The following is a 27,695-nucleotide window of genomic DNA, read 5'->3' on the forward strand; positions in this document are numbered from 1 at the left end:
ATCGCCAACAACAAAATCGCCAAAAATGTCAACATTAACATTATCGGCACAACATCGTCTAAATACAAAAGCGTGTTTTAAGCCAACCCCGCGACATCTATGTACCTTACGGTAAATACTAACAATATACATACAATCAGATCCTAATAACTCAATATATCCGAAATTTGTTGCTCAGAATATATTCTTTTTTTATTTTACTTTGGTCGAAATAACAAGTCATTTTTAAAAGAGATACCCAACTTCGATTTCAACTATCAAAATCCTTAATTACCCGAACCAAAGCCGGTGAATGCAGGTAGGTACAAAACTGCGTTTTATTCTCTATTTAAATCTTTAAATTAAAATATACCTTTTTAAAACGTCCACCTTAGGACGTAACATACGGATATATTTAATAATGTAAGCAGTATTTTGAATAATGGTACAGAGTCACCATTCGAGTGCTAAGGGTTAAAATTCGTCAATTTATAGAAATATTTTCGTGAGACATTTTTTTCTTCCCTTCTTCATATAATACAGGAACACCTTTCAACAAACATCAAAAAGAATCTAATCTCCTTGGTCAACGATCTAATACAATACCCGTTCTCTTTCGCGAGGATACAGCAATCCACTTTGCACTTTTCAATCCACTTACAAGGCTAAACTTTTTCTTCCGCTCGAAAAAAAAAAGAAAAGTTAGCTGCAACGGGAAAGGGCGTGGTGTAGGAAACAAAGGGAATACCTGCCCTCTCTCAGAGTGGAGAGTTCAAATTAAAATACTCGATAGCCACCGAAAGCAACGTTACCACCTGGATACAAGTCGAAGAAGCGACGTCGATAACAAGGTATTTCTTGTTCAGGGAGGTCAGGTATTAATTAGTTTCGTGCGGCACTGTCTCGTTATCACCTACGACCGGGAAACTTCCGGTTGGCAGTGTATTTTCGCGTGGCTGTCGATTCGATCGCGGACAACTCATTAACAATTGGCGCGGCACGGTGTCGATGGCACGCGAACTTCGCAGTTCTGGCCAGGGTGGATGAAAGTTTAATTAATGAGACGTGTCGTGGTGAATGGTGGCCGAATTTTGGTGGTGGGGAGGACTTCAGGTATTGTCCTTTACCATTTCGGTGAAATTTAGTGGGATAATTGGTACACCTTATGGTGCCTTAGCGACTTAAAATTTTGAGGGATTATCTTGCAACCTCTAAAAGCATTGTTTTGCACACAATATCAATAAAAATTGGGGTCCGCTGAACCATGCGTGAGAATTTGAATATTTGAGTAAAAAAAAATATATAAAAAAAACTTTTTGAAAACCACGCTTATATTAAAATGCACTAAACAGGAGAAAATAATTTTTTTCCTGGGGTTCTCCCAAAAATTTAATATAAATTTAAATAAAATCATGACATTAGCGACTATAAAAATAAATGCGTAGTCATTGCGAGTGTCATTGAGCGGTGTAATGGTTGAATATTGATAAATAGCGTTTATTACTTTTACGTTCCGTAATTCGACGATGCCCGAACGTATCATCCCTGATTTTCTTAAATAATAAATAATTAAATAATAAATAAACGTGTGATTTTAATAGCAAATAATAACTCTTTTTATTTAAATACAATTTTATTTCTTATTTGCAAATAAAAGATTATTTATTATTTGGATTGAGGTGGAAATCAAATAAATAGTTTTTGGTCTTCTCTTATTTCTTGTATTTTGTATACACAATGAACACGTACGCGTTTTTTGTCTGGTATAGCAACCCTGGTATAGCAGCTGTCTATAAGAAAATACAATTTAATTTATTATTTGTCAATAGAAATAACTTTATTATTTTAAATAATAATTCATTTAGACTTGCTCAAATAATAAGTAATTATTTGCGTTCCGTAATTTGACGATGCCCGAACGTATCTACAATGATTTTCAATCTTCTCGTCTCTCTCGTCCTCGCGAAGACTGTCCATTTTTTTCTCCTAGACGCAGTTTTTTTTTAAATTTGCTTTGTAATATTGCATTGTCATCCAGTTCTGAGCTATGTTTAAAGATTGAAGTCTCTAGCTCATCGGGAAGTGGTTTAAAATTCGATTACAAGATTTGACGCATGCAACAACGACAACTCGGCAAGCTAATATAAGCGTGGTAAAATGAGACCAGAACGAATATTCTTGAACGGTTTTTACGAAGGTAGACTGCTGCTGTTCAATTTTCTGTAACGTAATTAAGAGATAGGTACCAAATAAACCAAACGAAAAATCAAATCCGCAGTCGAGTTATAAATGTAGACGTGATACGAACTTTCATTGAAGTTGAAGGATGCTTATTCAAAGAGTAACGGTTGGTGAAATGGCAAAGGAACGAGAAGTTAATTAGGCAGTCGAGGAAAAGTGCTGGAAAACAGGTTGGAACTGTTGTAATTAAAATCTCCGAAATATTTCAAGGGACTCGTAGGAATACGTGTCCAACGCAAGCTGCTACCCTTAAGCAGGATTAATCGAGCGCAAGCGCCATTACGCGGCGCAGCTCGCTAGGCGATAATCACTTGGCAATTAACTAATAAGCCTATAGGCAGGTACGCAGCTGTCGTGCGACTTACGATTGTTCAGCTTATCCGCACGCTATAGCGGATTATCATGCATCCATTATTGATGGAACGACACCATTTTTCTGTCTTCTAACTAATTTTTATTTTTCATAAAGATCAATACAATACAATACGAGATAAAATATATGTATTAACAAAATGGGACAATAGACTCATTTCTCTTCGAATTGAAAGAATTAACTTCTGCCACCCTCTTCGATTCCCAATTTTCCCAATTTTCTCCAGCAAATAGAAGCTTCGAGGAAGTGAATCGAAGACACAAGGGAGTCGAAGAAAATCCGAAGAATCGTGCTGGATCGTTAGGCGATGTCTGAAAGCCGCGACGGATAAATATTTAGGGGTGTTGGTAAATCGGGGGTGGGTTGAGAGGAGACAAGGAAGTGGCGTCCGTCAGCGAAACTTTCAGCGCTTATTTAATTTGCCCGCCGGCCGAGAACGGCGGAAATCGAAACGCGGGGGTGAGAAAGACGAGAGGGTGAAGTTGGGGGTGGAACGGCATAATCTAGTTGGTTCCCCGGGAATTTCGTTCGTCTCTTAGTGGCCAATATCGAGGCACTTTCTTACGGACTTCAATCCAAAAGTTGGTTAGCTCCAGAAACATTTTAGGTACGAAATTATGTGCAATAGGTGGCGCCAAATTCGCGTAATCTTCTCTCTATTTTAAATCTGCAATCTAACGATAAATAAGAGGTAGAGATAGAATATATAATTTTTTGGTGCACACTCAGGGTAGTTCATGGGTGAGGATCGAGGGTGTAGACGCTGCCATACTCGATAAACTATACGAGAATCGAAAGACATAGTACCTGGGACTCGCACAATAAGGGTGAAGAAGAATTCTAGGATCCTTCTCCGGCCGGGGAAATGCATTTTCATTGAAACAGATTGTACGAGCCTGTATCGAGCAGGTGCTTGTTTTCGAGAGAGCAAATCTCTCTTTCCCTCCTACTCCTTCTTCGCCAGAATACGCTGGCGAACAACCCCTCTTCGTCATTTAATCAGACGTCCTTGTTGATTACGCGCGGGACGATCGAGGAAACGGATTTAGAAATTTATTGGATCCATTCGTTGCCCGAGGGATGGAGTTCTCTGCTTCTAGCTGGATTTCTGTTCGGACTAATTTTTATAAATTAATTTAGTGCTCGGGTCGAATTTATTTTGGGATATGTTCCTGTTGGTCATTGTCAATGTATAATGTCCTTTCTGAAATTGAAACTAGGAGATCAGAAGCTATCGAAATACAAGCTGACATAAATGTGTTGGGAATATTGTGCAACAAATTTATCAAGATGAACCGATATAATTGTATACAAAAATTGGTTGGACCCATTTATTGTCCAAAATACGATGCACCTTGTGGTTATATATTTGGACTGTTTGTATATAATAATTTATTGTGGGCTGCATTTAAAACATTGTAGGTGGACTGCAATTTATATCTTTCATTGTGCATTTTATTACCATGTTACTATTATCCTCTTTTCTCTATTCATTATTGTAAACCTGCAGTGGAAAGTTCAAACTGATTTTTCTCCGGATTTTCAGCAAGTGTGCAAATGAAAATATTATTTATTGAGATAGACTCATATAGCAATTTATTTAATACACAGATTATCAAAATTCGTGTCGGTAGATATCGATCTAAAAATTGGATCAAAGCACTGTCACTCAAGAAATGAGAAACTCTAGTAAGAACGAAGTCCAAATGAATGAATTCTTCGCAGCGTTTAAAAATCACGTTTAACTACTAGATCTTCCTTAACAAAAAAGGAGAAAAAACGGGAAATCCCAATGCGGTCCATTTCGAAGCGACACGACGGGTTCAACGAAATCGATAACGTTCGTTAGCCCCGGATGATTAGGTCGCACGACAGCCAGAGTCGTGTTCCTAGCAGTACGCATCTGTATATGCATGTATGTATGTAGCTGTATGTATGCGCGTGTATCGCTGAACAGTGATTATACTAAATGAACCACCAAGTGTACAAACTGACGGTCTACGCAAGATTGGATAAACAGACTCCGGGATCCATTCGTGCGTTATCTTTCGGTTTGTTGATCCAAAATCTGAGCCCTGTTCCCGGAGCCAGATTGAAACGCAGCCTTTGCGAACCCAGTGCACATAGATCACGACGGGTCTCCGTGCCCCACATCGAAATCGATGCGGGGCTGGGCGCTGCTTTATGATTCGCAACGCGTTATGGCTTGGAAATATCTTCGCGAAAAGAACAAGGCAAACAAGGTATCGTCCCATGACAAAACACAATTCGATATGCAGTAACCTCTTCGGGTTAATATTTCAAGAAATAATTCAGGGACAAAGTTTTTAATTGGAAGACCAAAAAGAAAAATTTAAAAGGAAAATTCTCACTAAAATTCTGTGGAGACTCTACATATAAGAACGTACCCTTTTTCATGATTAAAAGATCCTCATAGAAAATTCAATTGCACTAGGCTCCTATACACATTCATCATTAGACAGCGGATTTTCTGCATTTGTCGTAAAAATGAGAAAGTGCAACGTAAAACAGTAAAATTTTCCATCTAATATTAAACATATTAAGAAGGAAGATTTTTATTTTTCACAAAGATCCGCTGTCTTTCATCAGATTCATCATCAAGTAAAATTTCTATTGAAACGATTTTGAAAGGAATTCAGAGTAATGCAAGAAAATATGTGTTTCTATACATGTTTATGATTAAGCTCCTATTCACACGATTTTTAAAGGAATCCAGCATATTGCAAGAAAGTATAAGTTTCTGTACAAATTCATCATTGAGTAGGGGCTCCATTGAAACAATTTCTAAAAGAATCTAGTATATTGCGAAAATATGTGTTTCCTGCAACATTCAGATTCCTACTACAACTTGTAAGAGAACAAGGCACACGCAATAAAATACACCAACAAATTTTCCGATTTCCAATTCCTGTAAAAAAACACTCCAAACCTGCTCCAACGTCACCATGAAAATTCCACAACGTATCACACGAAATCGAAACAATTTTTTCCGGAGCTCTGACAGTACACAGGTGCGTGTAAACTTCTCTAACAGAAAGTAAACATAAAATCGAAACGAGGTTCGCCATTTATCAACGAATATTCTTCGCAAGTTTCAGAGTACCGTTTCCCTCGAGTTGTTCAAGTTTTTGTTTGGTGTTTTAATAATAGAAAATCCAGCGAACAGTTCGTTTGCTAATGTTTTCGTAAACGGAGCTGTACGAGGTCGGAAAATCGTGAAATATTTCTGAGCAAGGGATTCTCCGATGGCCTTCTTGTAAATATTATCCGCAAGGCGGCCGTTTCCCTTCGTGAAACCGATCGTTCATTGTGATCAACGGCGTGTACCAAACGCGTCTATATCTATACTATACCATAATAGTTGTACAGTCGACGAGGATGTTACGTGCCCCCTTGAAAACGCGCTTTTATCGATCGCGCTCCTCTCGAATCGAATATGCAACGTTTTTCGCCGCTGGAAATTCATACGACGACGCGCAGCGAGCGAATTTCTCGCGAAACCTTTCAAATATTCATGCCGCTCGTCACCTTCCTTCCGACGAAACTTTTTCGACCAGCCGATACGAAATCGGAGGGATCAACCATGCCCCTGTTAGATCCTGCGCTGCAGCTTTAATGCATCCTGCACTTGCTTCAGCTGCAGCTCACCTTTTAACTCTGAGCGATTTTTTAATTACGAAACTCAAGTCGATTTCAGATTACGGAAATCGTTAGACAGCGGATCTTTATGCAAGATAAAATGTTTATACATAATTTGCATGGAAATATGAAGCTAGATAAAGATTTATCTCTTGTGTAAATCATTTTAATCGATTGAAAATAACGTTTTCGTATTTTTACATTTTTTTAAATTTTACAGTGTTAACTTTCACCTACTGATTCTTGTCGTAAATGCATCAAATCTGCTGATAGAGCAATAATAAATGCATGAAAATTACAGAAACTGATACTATGAATACGACGGAAATAATTTACTCAAACTCGACTTGACTAGGTTGTATGTCTTTGGGATGTTGCATATAAAATGTTCTTCGCGAATTTTGCCTGTATAATGTTCTGCTGTTGCCGCAGTTATTATTAGATGCACTACAGACAATTTTACTGAAGTTTAAAGTGGTTTTCACGTGACTCTTGGATTACAGGAAGTCGTAATACCAGAAAGAAGTATCTGCTCGACTACGGTTTCTATAAATTAGATCGTAAAACTTCATGCTCTCAGAGAACTGTGTACTGTTGGTTGATACTATGTATATGATCAACAACACTGTATTGGAACTGAAAAACATGAATATGTTTTGTACTTCAATCCGAGGAAACAATGAATTTCCTGAAAATCCCTGACTGCAACGAAACATCCTCAATTTGTCTTCGCGAGCGCACGTTTTTTGTGCAGTCGCGACGCCATAAATGCGCAAAGGTCCGCAGTCTAATTACCCATCGCCTCGGCGGGTCTCCGCGAGAACGTACGCGCCTGCATTCAATTAAAACTTCCGTAAAAAACCGTCGGTATTTCTTGCAACGTCTTTTTTAAGTTCTACCCGGTGTTCGCTAATTAAAAGGCCAGGTTCGAGCAGCAATAAGAAGATAAAAGTTTCTGGAACGAGCAAACATGGCGCCGTGCCATCCGTGCTAATCGGGATCGTTCCAGCAACAGCAAGCAGCAGCACACAAGAAACAAGAAATTCATCAGAGAGAGAGAGTGAGAGAGATGGAGGAACATGATCGTACGACTCTCGCGGAAAGCCTGAAAATATTTCGAAACGTTATCCAGCGGCCGGTTCGTGTCAGCGAGTAATTTGCGAGGAGCTCTTAACAGAGCCGTGTGCGAATTTCCATCGATAATTTCTGCGAGCGGGCCACGCGAATCGACGCACCTGCAAATATAAGGGCGGGTTGCGCTCGGCAGAAATTTTGTCACTGTGTAAATTGCGCGTACGCTGTATACAATTTGCGAAACTTTTTTCAAATAGATCTCTGAGGAATTTTATTTTGATTTGAATTTTTGATAGGAAATTTTGCTCCCATATTTCTACTGTCAGAGGCAACCACAATCGATTTTCATCGACATCATTTTCAAACCCTTGCCCCATTTTATACATAGTCTAACAAATGTGAATATTACGCCTTTCTGTTTAAATGAAATTAAGACAAATGTAGCCGTACAAAATATATGAATTTTCTTTTCTCTTCTACGACATTTTTCGGGATAAAGACGTTTTAGTCACTACGACTGTGAAGAAAACGTTACGGCAAGGGGTTAATTGCTCTCACCAAGTGATTGTAGAATTGATTGTGCATGTATTGGAGCCTCTCTCTCTCTGACGAGTATTTTAAAGGCACCAGAATAAGATGGAGAAAGTTCTGAGGAAGACTGGCTTTTCGCGGGTACTCTGGGCTCGCGTGTCGTTCGCATAGATTTTTTCCTCGGCCATAGACCCCTGGCCGGCGATTCTAATAAATTTGCACGATGCACTGGGAACGCCTACTCACGAAGTCGTCGGACGCTTTATCGCCGAAGGAGCCTTTTCGAATATTACTTGGTTGTTCGTGTCATTCAATCTCCATAAATTTGGCCGCGGCTAAGGCCGAGCCCCTGGCGAAAATTTCACGCCTCCGTGACTATCGTTATCTACACAGGTCGTAATACAGGGTGGTCCATCTAAATATCTCCTTTATTTTTCATTCAAGGATTTAATTAATGAAACCAAAACTGGAAATTTTCTCAGACATTTGTCAATTTAAGTCGAGTAATTTGTTACGTCCGGAGACTTTATTCTCAATGGAGAATCGGAATCGATTTTTCGTTTTAGCGGTGTACAATGATCATTTTTATATTCTTTGCGGCATACATCTCGAACAGTTATTTATAGCGAAAGATTCCGCGAACAAATTTCCCGTCGCTTCCCAAACGGTCTGCTGAAAGCGTCCAAATAAACACGTCGTGCACAGAAACGTTCCCGATCGGTGCAACGTTAACTGGGTCGTGAGAAAAATGAAAAGCGTTCAAGTCTCTACCTGTACTCACCGATCTTCGGTATGTTCCTGTCATGATTTCCCTCGGTGGAAAACTGAAACATAAAAGGAAGCATAATTACCTTAATGATCGCAAGTATCGCCTTCGATCGCTTTCTCTAATACGATTTACTATCCTCCGGAATAGTTTGAACACTTTCGCAAATTCTAATTATCCAAAATAAATATATATCTAAAATAATTATATAAAATCATCCTAATTACATAAAATCATTCTAATTATTATAATTTTAATTTTAAAGCTTGAAGTCTCTGCTTACTAGATCGTGAGAAAATTATTGTGTCTTCAAACTTTCAAATGAATCTAGATTTCTGGTTGTACGAATTTTTCTCACGAAATTACAATAGTTTGAGTATTCACAATTTTTCGACTATCAAAAATTTTTATGTTCAAACACCTTTCGGACATTTCGTGTCTGTATAAATATATTTTTCCTCCGTTAATGGCCAGTATCCGATGTACTGTACCGCGAAGGAGCCAAATGGATTGGGCCGAAAGCTTTTAGCATGGGATACGATTCTGCCGGGAAAGAGAATTTATCGGTTTCTCGACGGTGAGAGTGATTCCCCGTAATAAAGTATTGTCGTTGTGGTGTTTCACGCGTACCAACAAACCCTTGCACAACGATTCAGCTCTGCACGGGTAGTTTCTAACGCATCACAACAGCAACTCTCCGAGTTTTCGCAGGGATTTTTCGCTTTATCCAATAAATTTTTCCGTGGAATTTTTATTGGCGCCAATCTGAGAGCTGTCGGGGTAACTGATACATCCTAAACCCCACTGTTTAAAAACCCCGTCACAAAAAAAACCGGCAAGCGCATTGTTCGTTAAAATTGTACTCGTTTAACGAGCATATAAAACAGTTGGTTCAAAAATCTTCATCTACCTCTGGTTTTTCCATTAAAGTCTGCAATTACTTAATATATTAGGTTGAAAAGAAAGCTCTTGCGGTTTTTATTATAAAAAATCAAAATAACAAAAACTTTCTTCGCGACCTAATATTTGTGTAAACATTATTAAATAGATATGCTGAATGTATTTCAACTGGCGAAGAAAATTTTTGCTGAAACGTTCGACATAATTTGGTAGGACACAGTTACAGGTTTGAAATAATAAACAGGGAGAGAAGACAATGTCTTGGCAAAAATAGTAATGGATTTAAAAAATTCGTGACCGGTGACTTCGACACAGTTCAAGCGCTAATCGCCCCAGTTCGCAAACTCGCGGAAACATCTCGCCTCCTCCAACGAAATGCTTCGTTATGCACGGGAATCATTATTTCTCTTTATACCTCGTTAACACGGCACCATCCACGAGGAACATTTCCTCGAGATCTTTCTGGGATCCTTTCTCGGACGATTCCGAGGCAGCTAACGTTTCTCTGAAAGGGGATCTCTCCGTTTTTCCGAAAGTAAAGCAAGTTTATTCGGGCGACTTCGTCCGGGAAATAGCAAACAGTAAAAAACAAGAAAGAGAGGAAGAGAATTCGGCAGTCGTTCCTCTTGGCAAGAAATTCCTCGTAACGAGAGCTGTGTCTCGAGATAGAAGAAGAACAGGAAGGATCGATGGATCTTCGGGAAGGTAGCCGCTCGTCGTTCGATCCACGAATTCTGATTAAATCGCACGTGTAACCTATTTCGGAAGTGTTCGGATTTGTTCGAGTTTATGGTTCTTTCGCGGGATGCGGTAAAAAAGAAATGGATGAGAGATCGCATCCTTCAAGGATATCTGCAGTAGTGTGGGTGCACTGGTTAAATCGGAAAACTATCTGGAAATAATGATAAATGACGAAAATCAGGAAGAAACATTTATGCAAAATAAAATTTTTATACATCATTTGCATGGAAATTCTTGTGTAAATCATTTTAATTGATTGAGAATAACGTCTCCGTATTTTTACGTTTTCTAAACGTTTTTACTGTTTCACGTTTCACCTACTGATGTCTGTCACAAACGCATAAAATCCGGTGTCTAGTCGTGATGCTTGAACGATTGGAAAAGACAGATTAAAAACTGATAGGAATTTGTTCAGTAAAATTCGCAGTGACTTTGGTCGACGACAGGTGTTCAATTTGAGCGGGACGTCCAGCAATCGCAGTTCCGATTCTCGCGGCGAATATTCTCGCACCGGCGCGCTCGAATACAATTTTCGCGGGTGCAAAAAGTCTATCGTGGAGTGCGTTTTCACATAGGTTCGACGAGCAGTGTCCTGAATTCCCCCTGCTGCAGAGCAAGTTCCTTCGCGGCGAGAACGTGTCTCGAGAACGTGCAGAACTCTCTCTCTCTCTCTCACACTCTTCACGGGGTCGAGAGTTTCCCGCAAAAACGATACATCAGAACTAGTCGCGAGAGCTTGATAAGATATCGAGTACGTGGAAAAAATACCGGATGCGGCGTAGATGTAGTTAGTGGCCCGTCGTTTCGATGCAAAATAAATTACCCGTGTAAATAGCGAGGCTTGCCCCCTTGCCTTACTTGCATCGACGCAGGGAGAATGTTTAAGTATGATGTAGCTCGAGGAAGTTGCTATCCGTTTACCGGAATGAAAAGTTTTTTCATGAAAGTGCCGCACGATGGTAATGAATTTATGGTAACGAAGTACGTAGTTGCTGTGATTTTGAGATTGTCAGTGACTTGGATGGGAGTTTAAACTGACGACTATCTATCGTTCGCCGCGACAGATGTCCAAAATCGATACTGGCAACTTTGACAGATGCGTGTTCAATTATCTTGTGGAGGAAATGGGTTGCAGATAGCTTGTAGTAGACAGATTAATTGTGCAAGCTACACTTTTTAAACGATTCTTACTCTCCCCTACATCTTTCTGCATGTCCTATCATGAAGTCCGATAAAAATCTTAACACCAAGTCGATGCTAGAATTCCCAATAATAAAATACCCGCGATCCAGAATCCCAGTAGCTCCGCTGTCAAGGATTCCCGAGTGTTCCAGTTTACAAAGACATTACGTGGAAGCGATTCTGTGTGATTTTTCCTACTGTATACCACAAGCTCTCTCTCTCTCTCTCACTCTCTTTCTCTCCCTCGACAGAAAAGGGAATCGTTTTCTATGCCCGTTAACCGGAACGTCTCGTCGTGCCGTTTCCGCAGGATTAGGGACTGATCCCTTTACGCCGCGCCATCGTTCTCCCCTGAGGACCTTCGAGAGGAAACGACAAGAGCGAGAAGCCAATTCAGCCAGGACGCTTCGAATTCCGCGCTGTTTACCAGCTCATTGTATTTGTCTGGGATCCACAGTCGCGGGAAATACGTCCTCGAAGACGAGACTCCCTTTGTATGTACCATTTCTCTGTCCCTTTTGCCTCATCCGGATCAACCCGGAAAGAGACTTCGCGATGCTGGAATCTAAAATTCACAATTATACAGTCTGGTTAAATGTTTCGCGAATCACGGCAGCCCTTTGTGTACATTGTACGTCGCCAATGTCGTGTGCAGACGTTTATATCTGCTCCAATCCTTTGAAGAAGCGGCGTTTAAAGTATAAATGATGGTGCTTAAACTTTTGCCAAACAGCTAACAGAGTATTCAATGTTCCCCACATAATCGGTTTTCATTAGGTACCAGCGAGTTTATTATTTCTCCGCTCGTTAGCGGGGTCGATAAGCGTGAAAAATGGCCGGGCTGATAGGGAAATACCGGGAAACTATTAAACGGGGATATACATAAACCGAGCAGCCGATTAAGGACTCATCGTTGTTTTAATTGACGATGGTTTGCAGCACGGGTGCACGGATTCCCGCACGGGGCAGGGCGTTTCCTTTCCCACCGCACCGGTGCGGTGCTATTATCGAATCAATGATTAATTAAATACGCGTTTTAATTAAGCCTCGGCGATTCCGCTCCCAAGTCATCGATACGCGAAATTGTACAAGCGTGTGTAGACCGGAAACCGGTTCGACGCTCAATTATCCTTGATTGCGAAAAGGAAGCGAGTGCAATCGAGAATTGTAATGGAACACCGCAAACGTCGGAGACGTTTAATGGCTCGCTCGTTTTCCTGTTTCACGACGATCTCTTCCCAAGTCTGATGGACACGTCCGTCGACAAAAAAGACGATTCTCATTCTTTCCGGACAGTTATCGGAGCGAATCGATAAGAGGATTTTAACTTTGCGGCTGAACCAGTGTCCCACTCCGAATCGCTCGTCGATTTTCTGGACGGTTTCCATGTAAAATAAAGATTTTCATTAATCCTGTAATTTAATTGTCGTTGCATACAGAGTCTCGAGGATTTGTATAAATATTGTTAACACGTGACGTTTATTTGTCTGGCTCTGTTGTCTGTTGTTTTAAAATTTGAAAATATAAAATGAAGATTTTCATTAATGCTGCAATATAATTATCGTTGCATACAGAGTCTCGAGGGTTTTTATAAATATTGTTAACGCGTTATTTGTTTGTCTCTGTTGTCTTAAAATTGGAAAACACGTTTTAAAAAGTGTATTAACAACTGTCCACGTGGAGCGAAAAAGTTTCATCTGTGCAATCATTAAAATCGTCCAGCGTCCGTGTTAAAACTCATTGAATTATGAACTTCATTCATTGTGAATGTATATCTATTGTACTTGACTTCCACCGCGGAATTTTTTATCGCCCAGATAAACCTGTCTCTCGTTCCGACTTTTGCAGAAAAATCTACGAATTTGCATACGGATTCACATTCTGCTGATAAGGATATCGCGAGGACGACAAAGGAAGGAAACGGACGGCACCGGGAACGTTTTAAAGAATTTATTGCGTTCAATCGTCCCCCAGCTTGTAACTCGAAGTGTCGAGCTATCGAGATTTGTGCGCGACTCTTCCCTTTAGGAACGAATAAATTCCATTCTCGACGACACCTAGCTCGAATGTTAACATTGTTCAATGGGGAAACTCTTTTAGTTTGCCGTGTTAGCGGTGAAGAATTGTTCTCGAAGTCTCTCGTCTATGTATAAAGGCGAATCTTCATATACTATTTGTGAAACTACGATTTGCACAAGCTGTACAATTTGTAGAATTTCTAGAACATGCACAAGAATGATATTTAAAACATGAATGGCTATAAACGAGTGATTTGCATGGATCGTTTACCAGGTCTGCGCGATTAGAACAAATAAAGACGCACGATCAATTCGAAACGCGGTAGATGTCCGAAGAGAAGTTATACGGACGCGTTCCTTGAAATAATGGCGGATATGCAGTCGCGCTCCATATACTTTGAAAAATACGCGGGTGAATTCGCGAGTCGACCCGTTCTCGCGACACCGCTCCAGTTATTTGTCCGTCTCCGCGTCTCGGTTTTTGTTCGGTGTCCAACGACTCATAACTTTTTCATCGTTAATTGGAACACGAAGCGTATCGGCGAAACAACCGCAGCTCGCCGCGAGGAAGGATACCGTTGTCCTTCGGTCCGCTCGTCTCATTGTTTCTTCGTTCCTGGCGCCGTTGTTATCGGACAGGTTTTCATAAAAGCGAATGTTGTCGATAGATCGAAAGATATCGGACGGAACACGTGAACGCGCGCGACCGAAAATGTAATTTACGCGTTGCCGGACTGTGTACCACCATTTTCCATGCCCGTTTCTCGTTTGTCCACATCTACTGTTACATGGGAAAAATATTTTCGTTGGTCAGTCGAATAAAAAAGGACTGGCTGACTGTTTCTGGTTTCATGATCTGCCGCGGCGATTTTCTCAGGGATATCGATATCGGTGAATTTATTTTATAGACCGAAGGGGCTGGTATAGTGGATGACGTTATGGTAGACATTCTGTGTTGATAATTAGATTGTTCTGCATCAATTGCAATTAATAGGAGTTAAATAAAAATTATTAACACATTACCGACCGGGGATTATTGCATAATTTTTAAAAATCTATGGTACATGCCTGAACACTTTTTACTGGAACGTTCAATAGCAACGCAGCAATTTTCATTTTTGAACTAACAAGTCACCCTCAATATATAAGTCATCTAATAGTTTCATTCAAGATTGCAATGTAGAATAAAATTTCTATGCTTTCTTTCGGTACAGAACAATTATTGAAAATCCTATTAATAGGCTTCCGGTAGGGGTAAAGTGTTAATATACTAAAAAATTTATTCATTTCTACTCAACATATATATATACTTCATATTATGAATATTTCAAGAAATACAGGGAAATTTATAACCAAAGACATCGGTGATTTAAATTATCTGAAAAACTACTAAACAAGTAAAAAATAAACAATTTTTAATTTTATTTTAAGACAACAAAAAATTTAAAGAATTAATTAAAAAATGATTACAAAAAATATATTTATTACGATAATTATCGGTAGGTGGAAATAATTTTTTAATGAATATTAGTGGAAATTTCATCCCCATATCTATGGTTGAAAAGTTATAGTAAAATGTCACCATATTTCTCGATCCAGCCCACTGCAGCGCCAGATTGAGACTAGTCTCCCTCCTTCCCCTTCCACGACGCTGTTCCCCCACCCTGCCACTCTAGCCTGCCGCGGCCCGAGGACCATTTCGGCTCTTCGCGCATGGGTCAGAATATCTCATCGCGAGTGTATTTCGGCTAATTTCGGTATTGCCAAATAGACCTTTATTTCGCGATCTTTTCACGTTTTTTCTATATAGGAAAATGTATTCCCCATATCCGCGCGTAAGAATCCTACCCTCCGGGAGGGGGCGAAACTTACCAGAGGACGGGGACGGGGCTTTTACCCACAGGACAGGCCTGAGCTGGCTGGGAAATTGTCCGGGCGAGGCAAACAATACACGTTGCCTCGCTGGGCCGCCGCGGCAAACAACGCATCATCGCATTGCTTGCCTCGCCCGACCGATTCAGACCACGGATTTGCTCATATTTATTTAATGGTTCATTTAACAGGATTGTTTTAAACGCAGTTCTCTTTATTATACCTTAACCCTTGAGAAAGGGGAACCCAAAAATTTTTAAGACTTTAAAAAAGCACATATATGGAATATCCTGCAAAATAATCTACAATTAAAAAGGAATAAGTTCCGCAAGTTAGAAAAAAACACATTTTTCGCGAATAAAGTAGATAGGAATCATTTTTTAATAAATTTCAGTGGAAATTTCATCCCGATATTTCTTATGGTTGAAGAGTTATGTGTTCTTCGACCTACGAGATTGTATATCGCGGTGCAGCGTTCACTTCAAATAATTTTAATTTCGTCAATTTTCAAATGTCCATCTTTTTAGAAAAAGATCCGTAAAGGGGACACTTGGGGCTATATCCCGATTTTAAAAATTTTTTATCACGTGGCCGACTATGAAAACACGGCATTTGTTTAAAACAATTGCAAAATAAATGGTGAAAATGGTCTATTAATGATATTGTAGTTTATAATGAATTTTCATTGCCCGAATTAATTTTTTTAATCAAATGGGGATATTGAACGGAATTAAATCCAGACGATTAAGATCATCGATTTTCTATCGGCCCAAGCTGTTACCTCCTGTATATCTTTTAACAAAAGGTACGAAACGCAATTACGCACGATAATTAGCAATCCTACTGACGACGACAGCGAAAACGTTGACGCCCAGCGTAATTATTAGTTCCAATGAATGCGAGCTCGGACGTATTTCAGGTTCGCTTCACTGCGGCTTCGGTTTTAACTCTAGTAAATGTCCGTTCCACTGGACGTTGGAAACTAAAGTATCACCACGGAGAAAGGAGGTATTGTTTCCCACAGACTAGAGTAATGATTTCGCCTCGTTTGCGAACTTTGTACGAGCAATTGTGAAATATCAGCTTAGCGAATGTGCTCGATCGACTCTGCTAACGTCGCCATTAGAGTACAGAAATCCATGAGTATGCGGAACAATTTTTTCAGTTTTTCCAAGGTCATCGTTATTCTTTATCGGGAAACTTATTTTCTTTATTCCATCTTGTTAATGACTTAAACACATTCAAATGTATTTTCGCAGCCGCTATAAGATGGAATAAAAACAAAAGTTTTCTCGATAAAATAATAACGATTACCTTGAAAAAACTATGAAAAACTAACCGGACAAAAGAAATTATTCCTATATGATATTTCTTCTTCGATACCACATTTAAATTATGCCATAAATATTTTTTGTGCCATTAAAACTAAAGGAGATATGTAGGTGGCCTACTTCAGCTGAGACACTCTGTATGTATGTATTTAATGATTGTATGTATGAAATTTAAAAATTCATATACAATGGAATTATTCTAGGTCGGAAGAAATGTTTAATTTTCGAGTAGAAATAGAGTGAAAAGGGTTAATCATTTCGAGGTTGCATACATTTTACCCAGTCTTATAAAAGATTATTTTAGAGGGAGCAAATTTTCCGGGTAGTCACGAAAGTTCAAGAAACCAATTTCCCAGGAAACAATTCCCTCCTCGGTGACACCGAACAGATTGCGGGGGCGTTATTACGTCCCGCGAGGTTCAAAAATATGATAATTCGGAACGGTGTCTAGGTTTTCCGGGTAGGTGATCCGCTGCAGTTGACAAAACGGTGTTTTTCGTTTCGTTCCGCGCTAACACATGAAATACGCTCGACCTGCGGGGAAATACGGGCCGAAAATGGACACGGGACGGAAACATTTCGCAGGAACTACCGTTGTTCCGTACTGGTTTCGCGGCCGTTACCGCTGAACAAACTACAGAAACAGGTGATAATCGTAATGTTAAAAACCGCGGGTTTTACTTTACGGTAGCGAACGAGGCCATGCTCTTTTGTGGTCGCGGAATAAACGGAGCTTTCGTTTCTGCGACCGTTGCTGGACACCAGAACGAATATGTCACGAATAATAAACGTTTGGCTCGCGATGATCCATTTACAGTCTTTTTTTTTATCAATCCTTCCACACTGTTCGCGAATTGCATTTCACCGAAACGAACTGTTTGGTCGCATTTTTATCGCAGCTATTATTTCCAGCTTTTTCGAGTTATTCAAGAAGGAAAGAAATTTCGACAACTTTCTTGCAATTGTAGAGAATTTTTACGTGAACTAACTAATTTGAAGTTTACACAGACATTGTTAAAAAGTCAGAGAGCAGGTCTCCGGAAAGAAAAATCCTTTACCGAAGGAAAAGAAACTTCCCTTTTAAGGTTCACTTCGTCTGAGACTCTATTCGCTGCGATATTTTCTACCTCGAGTAAACTTTCACAATAAACCAGCAAATCTTTATTAATCAAAGAAGAAACCAAGGGAGTCCACAATCTGACGACTTATTATCTACGGCTGAATATTGAAGAACGGTTGCAGTAGTGGTTCGCGGATTAGACTCGAGATTGAGGATCGTCTGAACGAGATGCACGTCACTCCTCTCCGTGGCCAGCTTATTTGGCCAAGGCATCGTAAACCCTATCCTAAACATTCAGCGTTCTCGGCGGAAGTTACTTCGACGACGGGCAGAATGTTTATCGTTCTACGAGGGAACCAACTGCAACGTCGCTGCAACCAGGACGGGGTGGATGCAACCCCGTTGCATCTTCTCGTGGAATTTATGCGTCCGTTTGCGATCTTTGCCAACGCGACTTGCGAGCCTATCGATCACAAGAATGGACAAAGTGTCGGTGCAGCGTCTCGGCAATGAGTTCGTTGCATTTTGCTGGTTTTGATGCTCCTGCTTCCGAAGTGAAAGAAAGACGATGCACCTTATGTTCGTTCACGTAACATTTTTTAAATCTTCGTTTCCTAAGTGTTTGTATAAAGATATATTCGAAGATGTCTTTCTTACATTCACGCTCGCATTTCAATTTTGTATTTTCCACGAGGATTGCTATAATTGAAACAATTAATAGAACTGAATGCGCACGCTCGCACACGAGCAGTAGAATTCGAGATGCGAGGAAATCTGGTAGAACGCATAAACGTCGGGGGAAATCGAATCGCCAGAATTAATAACACTGGCGAGAGTTCCGAGTGCGCCTTTCAAACGCGTTTAAATGCATTTCAGGCGACGATTTAAGCGGTTGGAACCGTAGTCCGGCCGACCTCGTTCTGAATATTAATTTGACAGAGACCGTTTTGGATGTAGGTGCGGTGTGCTTGCACAGACCGTCGTCGTGACCCTCAGGAAAAATCGCGACAAACGGTTGGAATCCGGAAGCAGTCGGAAACTTTGATTTACCATTCTGCTCGGAGATCAAATATATAATCGTTGCTGGTTTGGGTTTCAAACGAGAGAAGGTATTAATACCAAGAATAATGGCTCTAGAACATGGAAATTAAGATTCCTGGGTATTATACACCGATGTGAAGTCGCAGATTAAAATTTTCTCCAGTGATGATGTTCAAAGTTCTATTTAAGAAGCTTTCAAACTTGGTTACACATAACTGTACTGTTAGTGTACAATTCAAATGATCTTTCCCAGGAAAAAACATCCAGTTCCTGAATCTCTTAACCTTTTCCTTGCGTAACCAGAAATTTTTACCTCTTTCCTATGTAATCCAGTAGATTTGCCGACCAGTTGACTATAATTAAACATACTGCGCGGTTGCGGGTGGTACGCACATTTCGACGAATAAAAGAATAAGCTTCGGCAACCGGCCAGCAATTTTTCGCCGATTTCGCGGTTGTTTCTTCGCGGGACTGTCGTATAAACCTGCCGGGGCCAAGCCGCGCCGGGGCACTAAGAAACAGAAACTGATCTTTCTTATTACAAAGTTTCTTTGTACTCCTAGGCTGCTTTGCCCCGCTGTCTTCTCATTTCTTGGAGGAATTATTTTTGAATTGTGAATAATTTAAAAATACTTGTATTCTCTTTTTTGGACTTATTAAAATGATTGAAAAAGGAAATAAAAAGTCCTCGGACAGCTTCAAAATATTATACGACATCATCGTCCTCAGAAAAACAGATTGATCGATCCGCCAACAACACACTCACGTTTGGCAAACTTTGAAGCTCCTGGCGTTTTATTTCAAAAAGAAAGAGCTCAGAACTTTAGAAACTGCATTTTCAAAAGAAAGGGGATACTTGAAGGAATAATAAAAATGATAGTGATCCTTCCAGCCATAGAACATTACAGCTGTTCGCACAAAAGCATCTATCTCTCGCTAAAAAGGATTACAAGATCGTAAAGCGTCGCAGTTTCGCGTCTCTCTTGATTAAAATCTACTGTACCAGCTACGAGAGTTACTTTAAAAAATAATTTACGACCGACAGAAGAACACACAGACCTATTTCACCCCAGAGAACATCCCCGGAACCACAATGGAACCGATATCTGTGATCTTCCGGATATTTTTGCAGGGATCGACGCTTTTCCTTGTTCCTCGGTGGTCGTTTGTCTACGCAGAGCACGTAAAGATAACATTTTTGCGCAGAAAACAAGTTTACTGCGCCGGGGGTTGGTTTTAAGGGTATAGAATTTACGGAGGAGAATCTTCTCGCAGGATCCTTACGCGTTTTCTCCTCTACAAGAATCTTTCTCGACGCCGCGCCGCGCCGCGCCGAGGAAGAAAAAGAAAAGCGGCTACAAACTCTTTGCGGCGCACCTCCAACAAATTTAAGGGGCCCTTACCGTCTGCACACGTTCTCGAGTGCAGCTGCACTCGTTTATCATCGTCCCGCATCCCTAGCCAACCCTCCTAGGGAGTCTTCAGCATGGTTAGTAGTTTTTGAATTGTTTCATTTCAGTCGAGCAACGGTTTTATGTAACGAAGCATAAAACGCGAGGCGGCGATGCTCTTGGAGAGTATTGAATAACAATTTCTATTGATTCTCCATCAATCTTGGTACATTTATTTCATTTTATTCGTTTCTCCGTCAATTTTGATACGCTTATTTCATTAGATTCGCTTGTTTATGAACTTTGATATGTATATTTATTCATTTTGAAAGATTCTGTTCACTCCTGTTGGGCGACTTCTGATGCCAAAAAATGTATATAATATGAGCAACCAGGGGTCGATCCTGCCGGTACATTTTTATATCGAAATTTAGAAGGGAAATAGCTTCGACAGAATCGATTTCCTCGAATCTCGAGAATTTCGTTGCTGGTTCCTAGCGCGATTGAGTTAAAGCGATCGTAAAAGGATGTCTATCCTTTAATAAGATTCCTCCGGAAGATTCAGGGATTCTTGATCGCCCGGAATCCGATGATCTCATTGATCTACATAGATGAACTTTGGTGGCGTATCGTGGTAGGCTTGGAATCAGCTCGCGTCAGCTGAGACTTTCCCGTAGTTGTTATGTCGAGTCATAAATAACTCTCACCTGGGCTCGAGGAAAATACGTCTTTCCGGAGGGAACACTTTGTGTGACACATCCTGGATTTCCTAACACTCTACCGGAAGCCTATTAATAGCGTTCGCTACGATGATTGACGTATCAGAAAGAAACACACCGATTTCCTTTCGAGTAATATTCTTGGAAGAGTTACGCAGTTTCAACAGTTTCAACAATTTTTAATCTGATTTCTGACCAGATCCGCCACAAGTAGTATAAATCACTAACAGATTCAGACGCTTCGATTCTCAATAGAAAAATCTTCATTTTGCGGAAAGGTCTGCAGTTAACCGACAATAGGACCTCCGCATAAATAATCTAGAACAACAGATATGATTAATACTAGCTCCGGCAGCCACAGAGATATAAATTCTGCCGGAATAATTCATAGAATCAGCAGCCGTGCAGAAATTCTGTTTATCAAGAATGCCATCGAATTCTCGGCGAATAATAAAATAGTTTCGAGGATATTTTATTTTGCTCGGTGCAGGAGCCAGCTGGACGATGCACTATAAATGCATAAAATCCCAGGGTCTATTTATGAATCAGATACAACTGCAGTCGACAGGGAAACAAAAGGTTAGAAGAACACCGGAATAGGATATCTGGCGCCAAAGTAGGTAATCATATTCGATTCGAATACATCTCCCGACAGCCTTTCCGATTATATTTCCCATCGATCTCGAAGAGAGTCGATTCTTTCGAGAATATAGAAGATTCTGCGAGATGTGATGCTTGTCCTCTTTGATCACGTTCAATTCTCCATTCCATTAATCCAATCTTCTCGCGAGGAAAACTAATAGACTGTAACAAAAACGTTCTGTCGCCTTTATCGAACTGCTGCAGACCGGGCAAGAAGCTGAGAAGAGAACTCGATACTAAATCACCGCAGAAAAAGCGTCGCGATATACCGGAGAAGGTGCGCACCTCGAACCTAATTCGCGATACCCTTTTTGTCTCTTTTGACTGACTTTTTCTCTCGACGATTGCTGGCATCCTCACAGAAATACTCTGTTCGTTTTCAAACTCCTTTGGAAGTATTCTCAACTTTTAATTAAAGGCAAGTAATTGCAATCTAAAAACTTTGAATTTAATGTTTCAAGAATAAACAAAGGTGTCGACTGCACAGCAAATATTCATTTTGCATTGAAGTAGTTATTTAGAACGTGGTAGTTTAGAACAATTATGTAGAACGTGGAGTGCGAGTAATTTAAGGTTAATCATACTTTTGTGGGATGATCAGATGGACACTTTTGAGATGGACGACTTTATACAATCATTTAGAAATTGATGAGATTCGATCAACACAGAATTACATTATAATATTGAGGTCCTTTATTCGTTTTATCTAGATCGAAATAAAATTGTATTTTTCTGTTCCAATATTGAACTTGGGCTACAAACTTTATTTTTATTAGGTTCAACAGGAAACTCAACCTTGGTTCCAAAGAAGTGGGTTCAAAAGATAAAGAAGATTTGTTACTACAATACTATTTATACTAGAACTGCCAATTTTCAAGCTAATTGATGTATTTAAAGAAAGAACTGATTTAATCGAGATGAAGAATTAGGATGACAGTGAGGGAATTCACTCCAGATTAAAACATCACGGCGTGAATGAAGTTCAAATACTATCAATAACTGATGGAGTCATGAAAGAAGAATGTCTCGGATTCGCGAGGAACGTCCACCATACCGTTTGAACTGGGTATAAAAGCAAGCACAGCGACGTGTCGCGTCGCCTTGAGGGATCGAGCATCCACGAAGAATTAGAGAGGGCGGAAAGCTTTCTTCTACCAACGATAGAAGAACTGTCAACAGTGATTCCTCTATCGCGACGGCATTTACATTCGCGGGAGCACGGAGCGTCTCGCAGAGCGAAGAGCAGCGTGTCGCATCTCGACCGTTTCCAATCCCCCATCCCCCATTCTGCACTTCTCCGATTCTGTTGGAAAATTAAAGGGGCACGAAGAAAGAGGCTCTTTACGCCACGACTCGCGATGTTTTTCTTCCCGGGGCACTTCTTCATCGGAGAAAAGATGGAAAAAAGCGTTGACGGCTTCTGCTGGGCGTCCAGCAAATGGCAGAAAGGTTCTCGGCGAATACTAGAAAAGGTTCCGAGAAGCGAACGCTGGAAAGGAACAGAGAGCAACCAGCGTGGCTTATCTCGAAGTCGACCAGCTCAAAGCGCTCCTCCTTCTTCTTCTTCTTCTTCTGAAGTCTTTTGACACGCGCCGATAGACACGGTTGAGTGCCGCTACCCTGTTCAAGCTATTGCCAAGACGACTTCCGGTAGACACGATCGGAAACGACGATGAATGCGAACCTAATTGGCTCTGAATGCTCACGACCTGATCGAACACGCTGGGCCACTCGTAACGAGCGATCTTACAGATTGGGAAGCTCCTCTCGAAAAATTTGTTTGACCAAGCGAGATTCTCTAGTGGACAACACCATTTATCATTTTTTTCAGGGTCATTTGCTTCGAGTTTGAAGAATTAACCCTTTGCACTCGGAAGTATTTTAACACGAAAACTAAAAATTTCTTTCGACCTTGAATATTTTTATTCCCTAGGATTTTTTAAATTTTATGGATATGAAATTGGTATAATACCTCATACAATACTTAAATGTTTAGTAATCGGTTAGATACTGATATATTTAATAATGTAAGCAATATTTTCACTATTCGAATCCTAAGGGTTTTTTCGTGGTTCTCTCGATGCCTGTTTTCCGCGTGATTCATGTCGGTGGATCCCGAAATTGGGAAACTGATGTCACAGAACACGAAACTTTGGTCATTTGTCGGAAAGTTCTCTGACGGTAATAGCTTTCGTCACAGCGGGACGTTGAGAAGAAAAGGATGGACGAGTAGGGAGTGTCATAAATTGTTTTCACAGGGACTGCGCCGAGCAGGGTCCATTTTTGACAGTTACAAGGTGGCATCCGTTCATCTGTTCGCTTTTAGAATTGTTAATGGCGAAGGGAACGCTAATTTACGACAAAGTTCCGGGAATTATTTCCTGGATGCTGTTTCCGCTCTCGGAACGAGATTCGATCAGCTTATTGAGTGAAACAGATGAAGTCGATTAAATCTTCTCTTCACTTATTCCTCTTACTCGTTTATCAACTTACTTTGCAAAATGTCACTGCCTAAAATTCAATAGAACTGAGATCATTCGCTTGATAAAAGAAAAATTGCAAAGTTGATGACTATGCAGTAGAATAATTAATTTCTACTCCCCTCTAAAGACAAAGAGAAACAATGGTAAATAAATGAGAACACGGAGAAGCCAAGCAAACTTGCAAAAATAGGAGACAACGTTTAAAAAAAAAAAACTACTCTGACCGGCGGGTAATCAAAAAGGTTGTAGTCACGCTGAAACAAGGATTCGAGCGTTAAATAATTTTCCGCGGTTTTACAGCGTTGTAATTTTCAGCGAAGCCGTTACGTTCCATCATCAGGGTTGTTCGATATCTCCGCGTGATCCCGCGCTAAGCGGATTCGGAATGATTGTTCCTTTTAATCTACTTAAACAGCGACCGTAAAACTGGCTGCTTTCCCGCGGGCCAGCCAGGCTTCGACGCGTTCGAAATAGATCACGAGAGAATTTTCATATCAAGCGGCCGGAATGATTAATGCGCCGGCTAAGGGTGATGTAACGCTCGAAAAATTGATCGCGCTTGTAACGCGTAACCGCTCGGCGCGCGACGTTTAATATTTTAAAAGGTCCGTGAACCGGCGAAATGTTCCCGGGACTTTCGGTATTATTCCAGGGGATTGTTTCATCGAGAGATCTACGACCCACGGTGAAATTTATAAAATATCAAATTCATAAAAAACTTCTACAGGGATGAGCCTGGACTCGTTTTGGAGCTTAAAGCCTCCCGCTTTCGCGCTCTGTTGCGCATTTTTCATCAAAATGTTTTTGCATGGCATGGAAAAATTGTTCGAAGAAAAATGAACAATGTCGTGTGAAAGTAGAGATTTCAAGCTTTAAAATGAGTCCAGATTCATTGCTGTGTGATTTTTTATTTTTAAGTTAGAATAACTTGAATATTTTTGTAAAATCGGAAAAATGTTCAGATATTTTTCGAAGGCTAGGAAATTTCCGCTATGGATGCACAGCAACCATTCCAGAAAATTTGAAATTGAAGCACACCGAGTCAGTTTTTCCGCCGGGAAGGCAAACATCCTCCAGGCCGCCAGTTTCCGATTCGATTTCCCGGTGAACGCCACGGGCTGCTTTTCGCTTAAATAGAGCTCAACAAGACGGAAGGACGCAATCCAGGGATGCACAATGCCTGCAATCAGCCGGGGACCAGGTCCCGGCCTTGTTTATCCGAAAATCGACTTCGATTTGCCTCGAGAATCGGCTGTCGCAATCGCTTGACGAATGAACTTCGGGCTCCTCCTACTCTTCGTCACTTTGACGTGGGGAAACGGGAACAACGGTGACAGAATCCAACAGAGACAATCGAAATCGGTCGAAAGACCACCGGCAACCATTTATATTCCGCTAACGAACCTCTCATTTGCCACGAATGCATCATCCTGGATAACTTTCGTCGAACAATTCTGAGAAGTATCGAGAAATCCGAACTTTAGGATTTTTTAGAAATAGATATAACTAGAGAATGTACTGGTCCATTCTAAGATTTCAAGAGTATACATTAACATTAACAATTGTTATGAAATATTATATTTCGTACACTGATCAATTTTTAAAAAATCTTTGTAACCTCAAATTGACCTCAAGTTTCGCAAATTCAATGCCGAGAAGAATTTAGTTATAACTAATTTTTACATTTCACGTTAATTTACATTACATTTTTTTTTCTCAATTTGTAAAAAGTTAGAAACTGTGCGAACTCTTTTTGTTGGAATATTTCAGTCGATTTTTTGTTTTACTTTCGCAAGTTAATCAAGAAATTAATTTTTCCTTGGATTGTATCTATTCTATAGATTTCTCAGAGTATGTACATATTCATTGTTTGCAGAAAATTAGTTTGCAGAACAACTATTTGTAATAAAATTGATCAGTGTAAGTTAAAGGTGAACCGAACTTTCGTGAAGAAATTCACGAGTCAGCGTGTTAACGACGAACTTGCGTTTTTTCTATGGAGATTGTTAGGAATATTTGAGGGCTCAAAGTGCGCCAATTACGTAGAAAAAGTTCCCTAGATAAAGTCTAACGAGCGTTCTCGTTGCTTCCGCGTTGCCTCTTGATGTTTCTCCCTTCTTATTCTAAAGTAATCTATTCTTTTTTAGTAGCCCAGGTTCTTTCTCTGTTAGACGCCTTTCATACCGGCAATCTCGTGGCTTGACTTCGACCAGAGTCATCCCGCAGACATCTTTGACTGCGCCGGACTTCCTCATTAACCTCTTCCTCGCGAAGGCTTTAGAAAAGCTGCTGATGGGCCTTCGTCGTCTCATAAAAGACCTTCGCTCGGCTAGAAAGGGACCAATATGCGACATACAGGAGGAATTTACTCGATGACACCCCCTTGGGGGTTTAAAATGTTATCAACAATTTTTTTTCTCCGTGAAACGGAGGCTTTGAAACCTTATGTGATGATACGTAAACTATCTTTTGTGGTTCGAGAACATTTCCACAAGAAAACTCGTCGGGTAAAGGAAATTCCACCACAACATGAAAATGTTGTTCTGTTCTACAGGTATCTGATTAATTTATTAGTTGAAAGGTAAAGGAAAGGGGCGGTCCACCTAAATGCTTTTTAATGTCAACTAGAATATGCAAGGAAAAAGAATATTGTATATTTACAAGAAAAAAAGATCGATGACCTTGAAAACTCCGGCAAAAATGACGTTGAGAAAAAAATAAAATTTGCAAAGCATTCATCTTGTGATACCATTTACATTGCATTAAAAACATTTGTTATGTCATCCCTAGACTGCGGATCTTTATGCAAAATACAAAATGTCTGCATCGATTGTGGGAAGCAGTAGTTAAATAAAAATTCATTTCACCACGTTTATATTAGCTTGCCGAGTTGTCGTTGTTGTATGCGTCAAATCTTGTAATCGATTTTTAACCACTTCCCGATGAGCTAGAGACTTGAAACTTTAAACATAGCTCAGAACTGGATGACACTGCAATATTAAAAAACAAATTTTTAAAAAAACTGACCCGCTTCGCACGGAACAAGCTCAATGTGGTGTTCCGTTCATTCAATTCAGTTCCATTTCGAACAATTTCCGACTCCATCAAGAGACCTCGTCTCTCGGAGTCATCCCCTCATTCTATCTCGCGTATTTCCATATCTTACTGTTTCATACTAGTATTACTATATCTTGTGTTCCATTTAAAAAAGACGAAAAAGTAGAAAATAAAGAAATATATAAAAATATATAAAAAACTTTTTAAAAACCACGCTTATATTAAAATGCACTAAAAAGGAGAAAATAATGTTTTTAGACATTAGTGACTATAAATAAAAACGTGGACCGCCTACGAAGATTACGTCAATATAGTTTAGCGCTCCACACTTTTATTTATTGTCACTAATGTCTAAAAAAATTATTTTCTCCTTTTTAGTGCATTTTAATATAAGCGTGGTTTTTAAAAAGTTTTTTTTATATATCTTTTGTTGTCCCTTAATAGTCTTTTCACGTTGAAAACAACATAACAATATTCTTAGATGTTTTCATAAATGCATAAAGTCTAGTCATCTAGTCTAGACATCTAGTCTAGTCATCACAAATGAAGGAGACATTTAGGTGGACCACCCTGTATATTCAATTCGATGGAGATTATTTTCGACAGCAAAATGTATGTCGTTGTTAATATATAT

At 40.0% G+C, this 27,695-nt stretch overlaps 1 protein-coding gene across 15 annotated transcripts in view; it reads right to left on the minus strand.

The window, feature by feature from the left end:
- The window catches only part of Trpgamma (Transient receptor potential cation channel gamma), a 159,746-nt gene that overhangs the window by 95,846 nt on the left and 36,205 nt on the right, over positions 1-27,695 (minus strand). For 11 of the 15 annotated variants that reach the window (XM_076425739.1, XM_076425741.1, XM_076425738.1 and 8 more), the window contains one exon: positions 8,630-8,682. In XM_076425739.1, coding sequence (XP_076281854.1) covers positions 8,630-8,682 — 53 coding nt within the window. The remainder of the gene's footprint in view (positions 1-8,629; positions 8,683-27,695) is intronic. The other 4 variants (XM_076425744.1, XM_076425745.1, XM_076425748.1 and 1 more) reach the window with 1 other exon arrangement.

This window comes from Lasioglossum baleicum, chromosome 6 (genome assembly GCF_051020765.1).
Source record: "Lasioglossum baleicum chromosome 6, iyLasBale1, whole genome shotgun sequence".
Lineage (NCBI taxonomy): Eukaryota > Metazoa > Arthropoda > Insecta > Hymenoptera > Halictidae > Lasioglossum > Lasioglossum baleicum.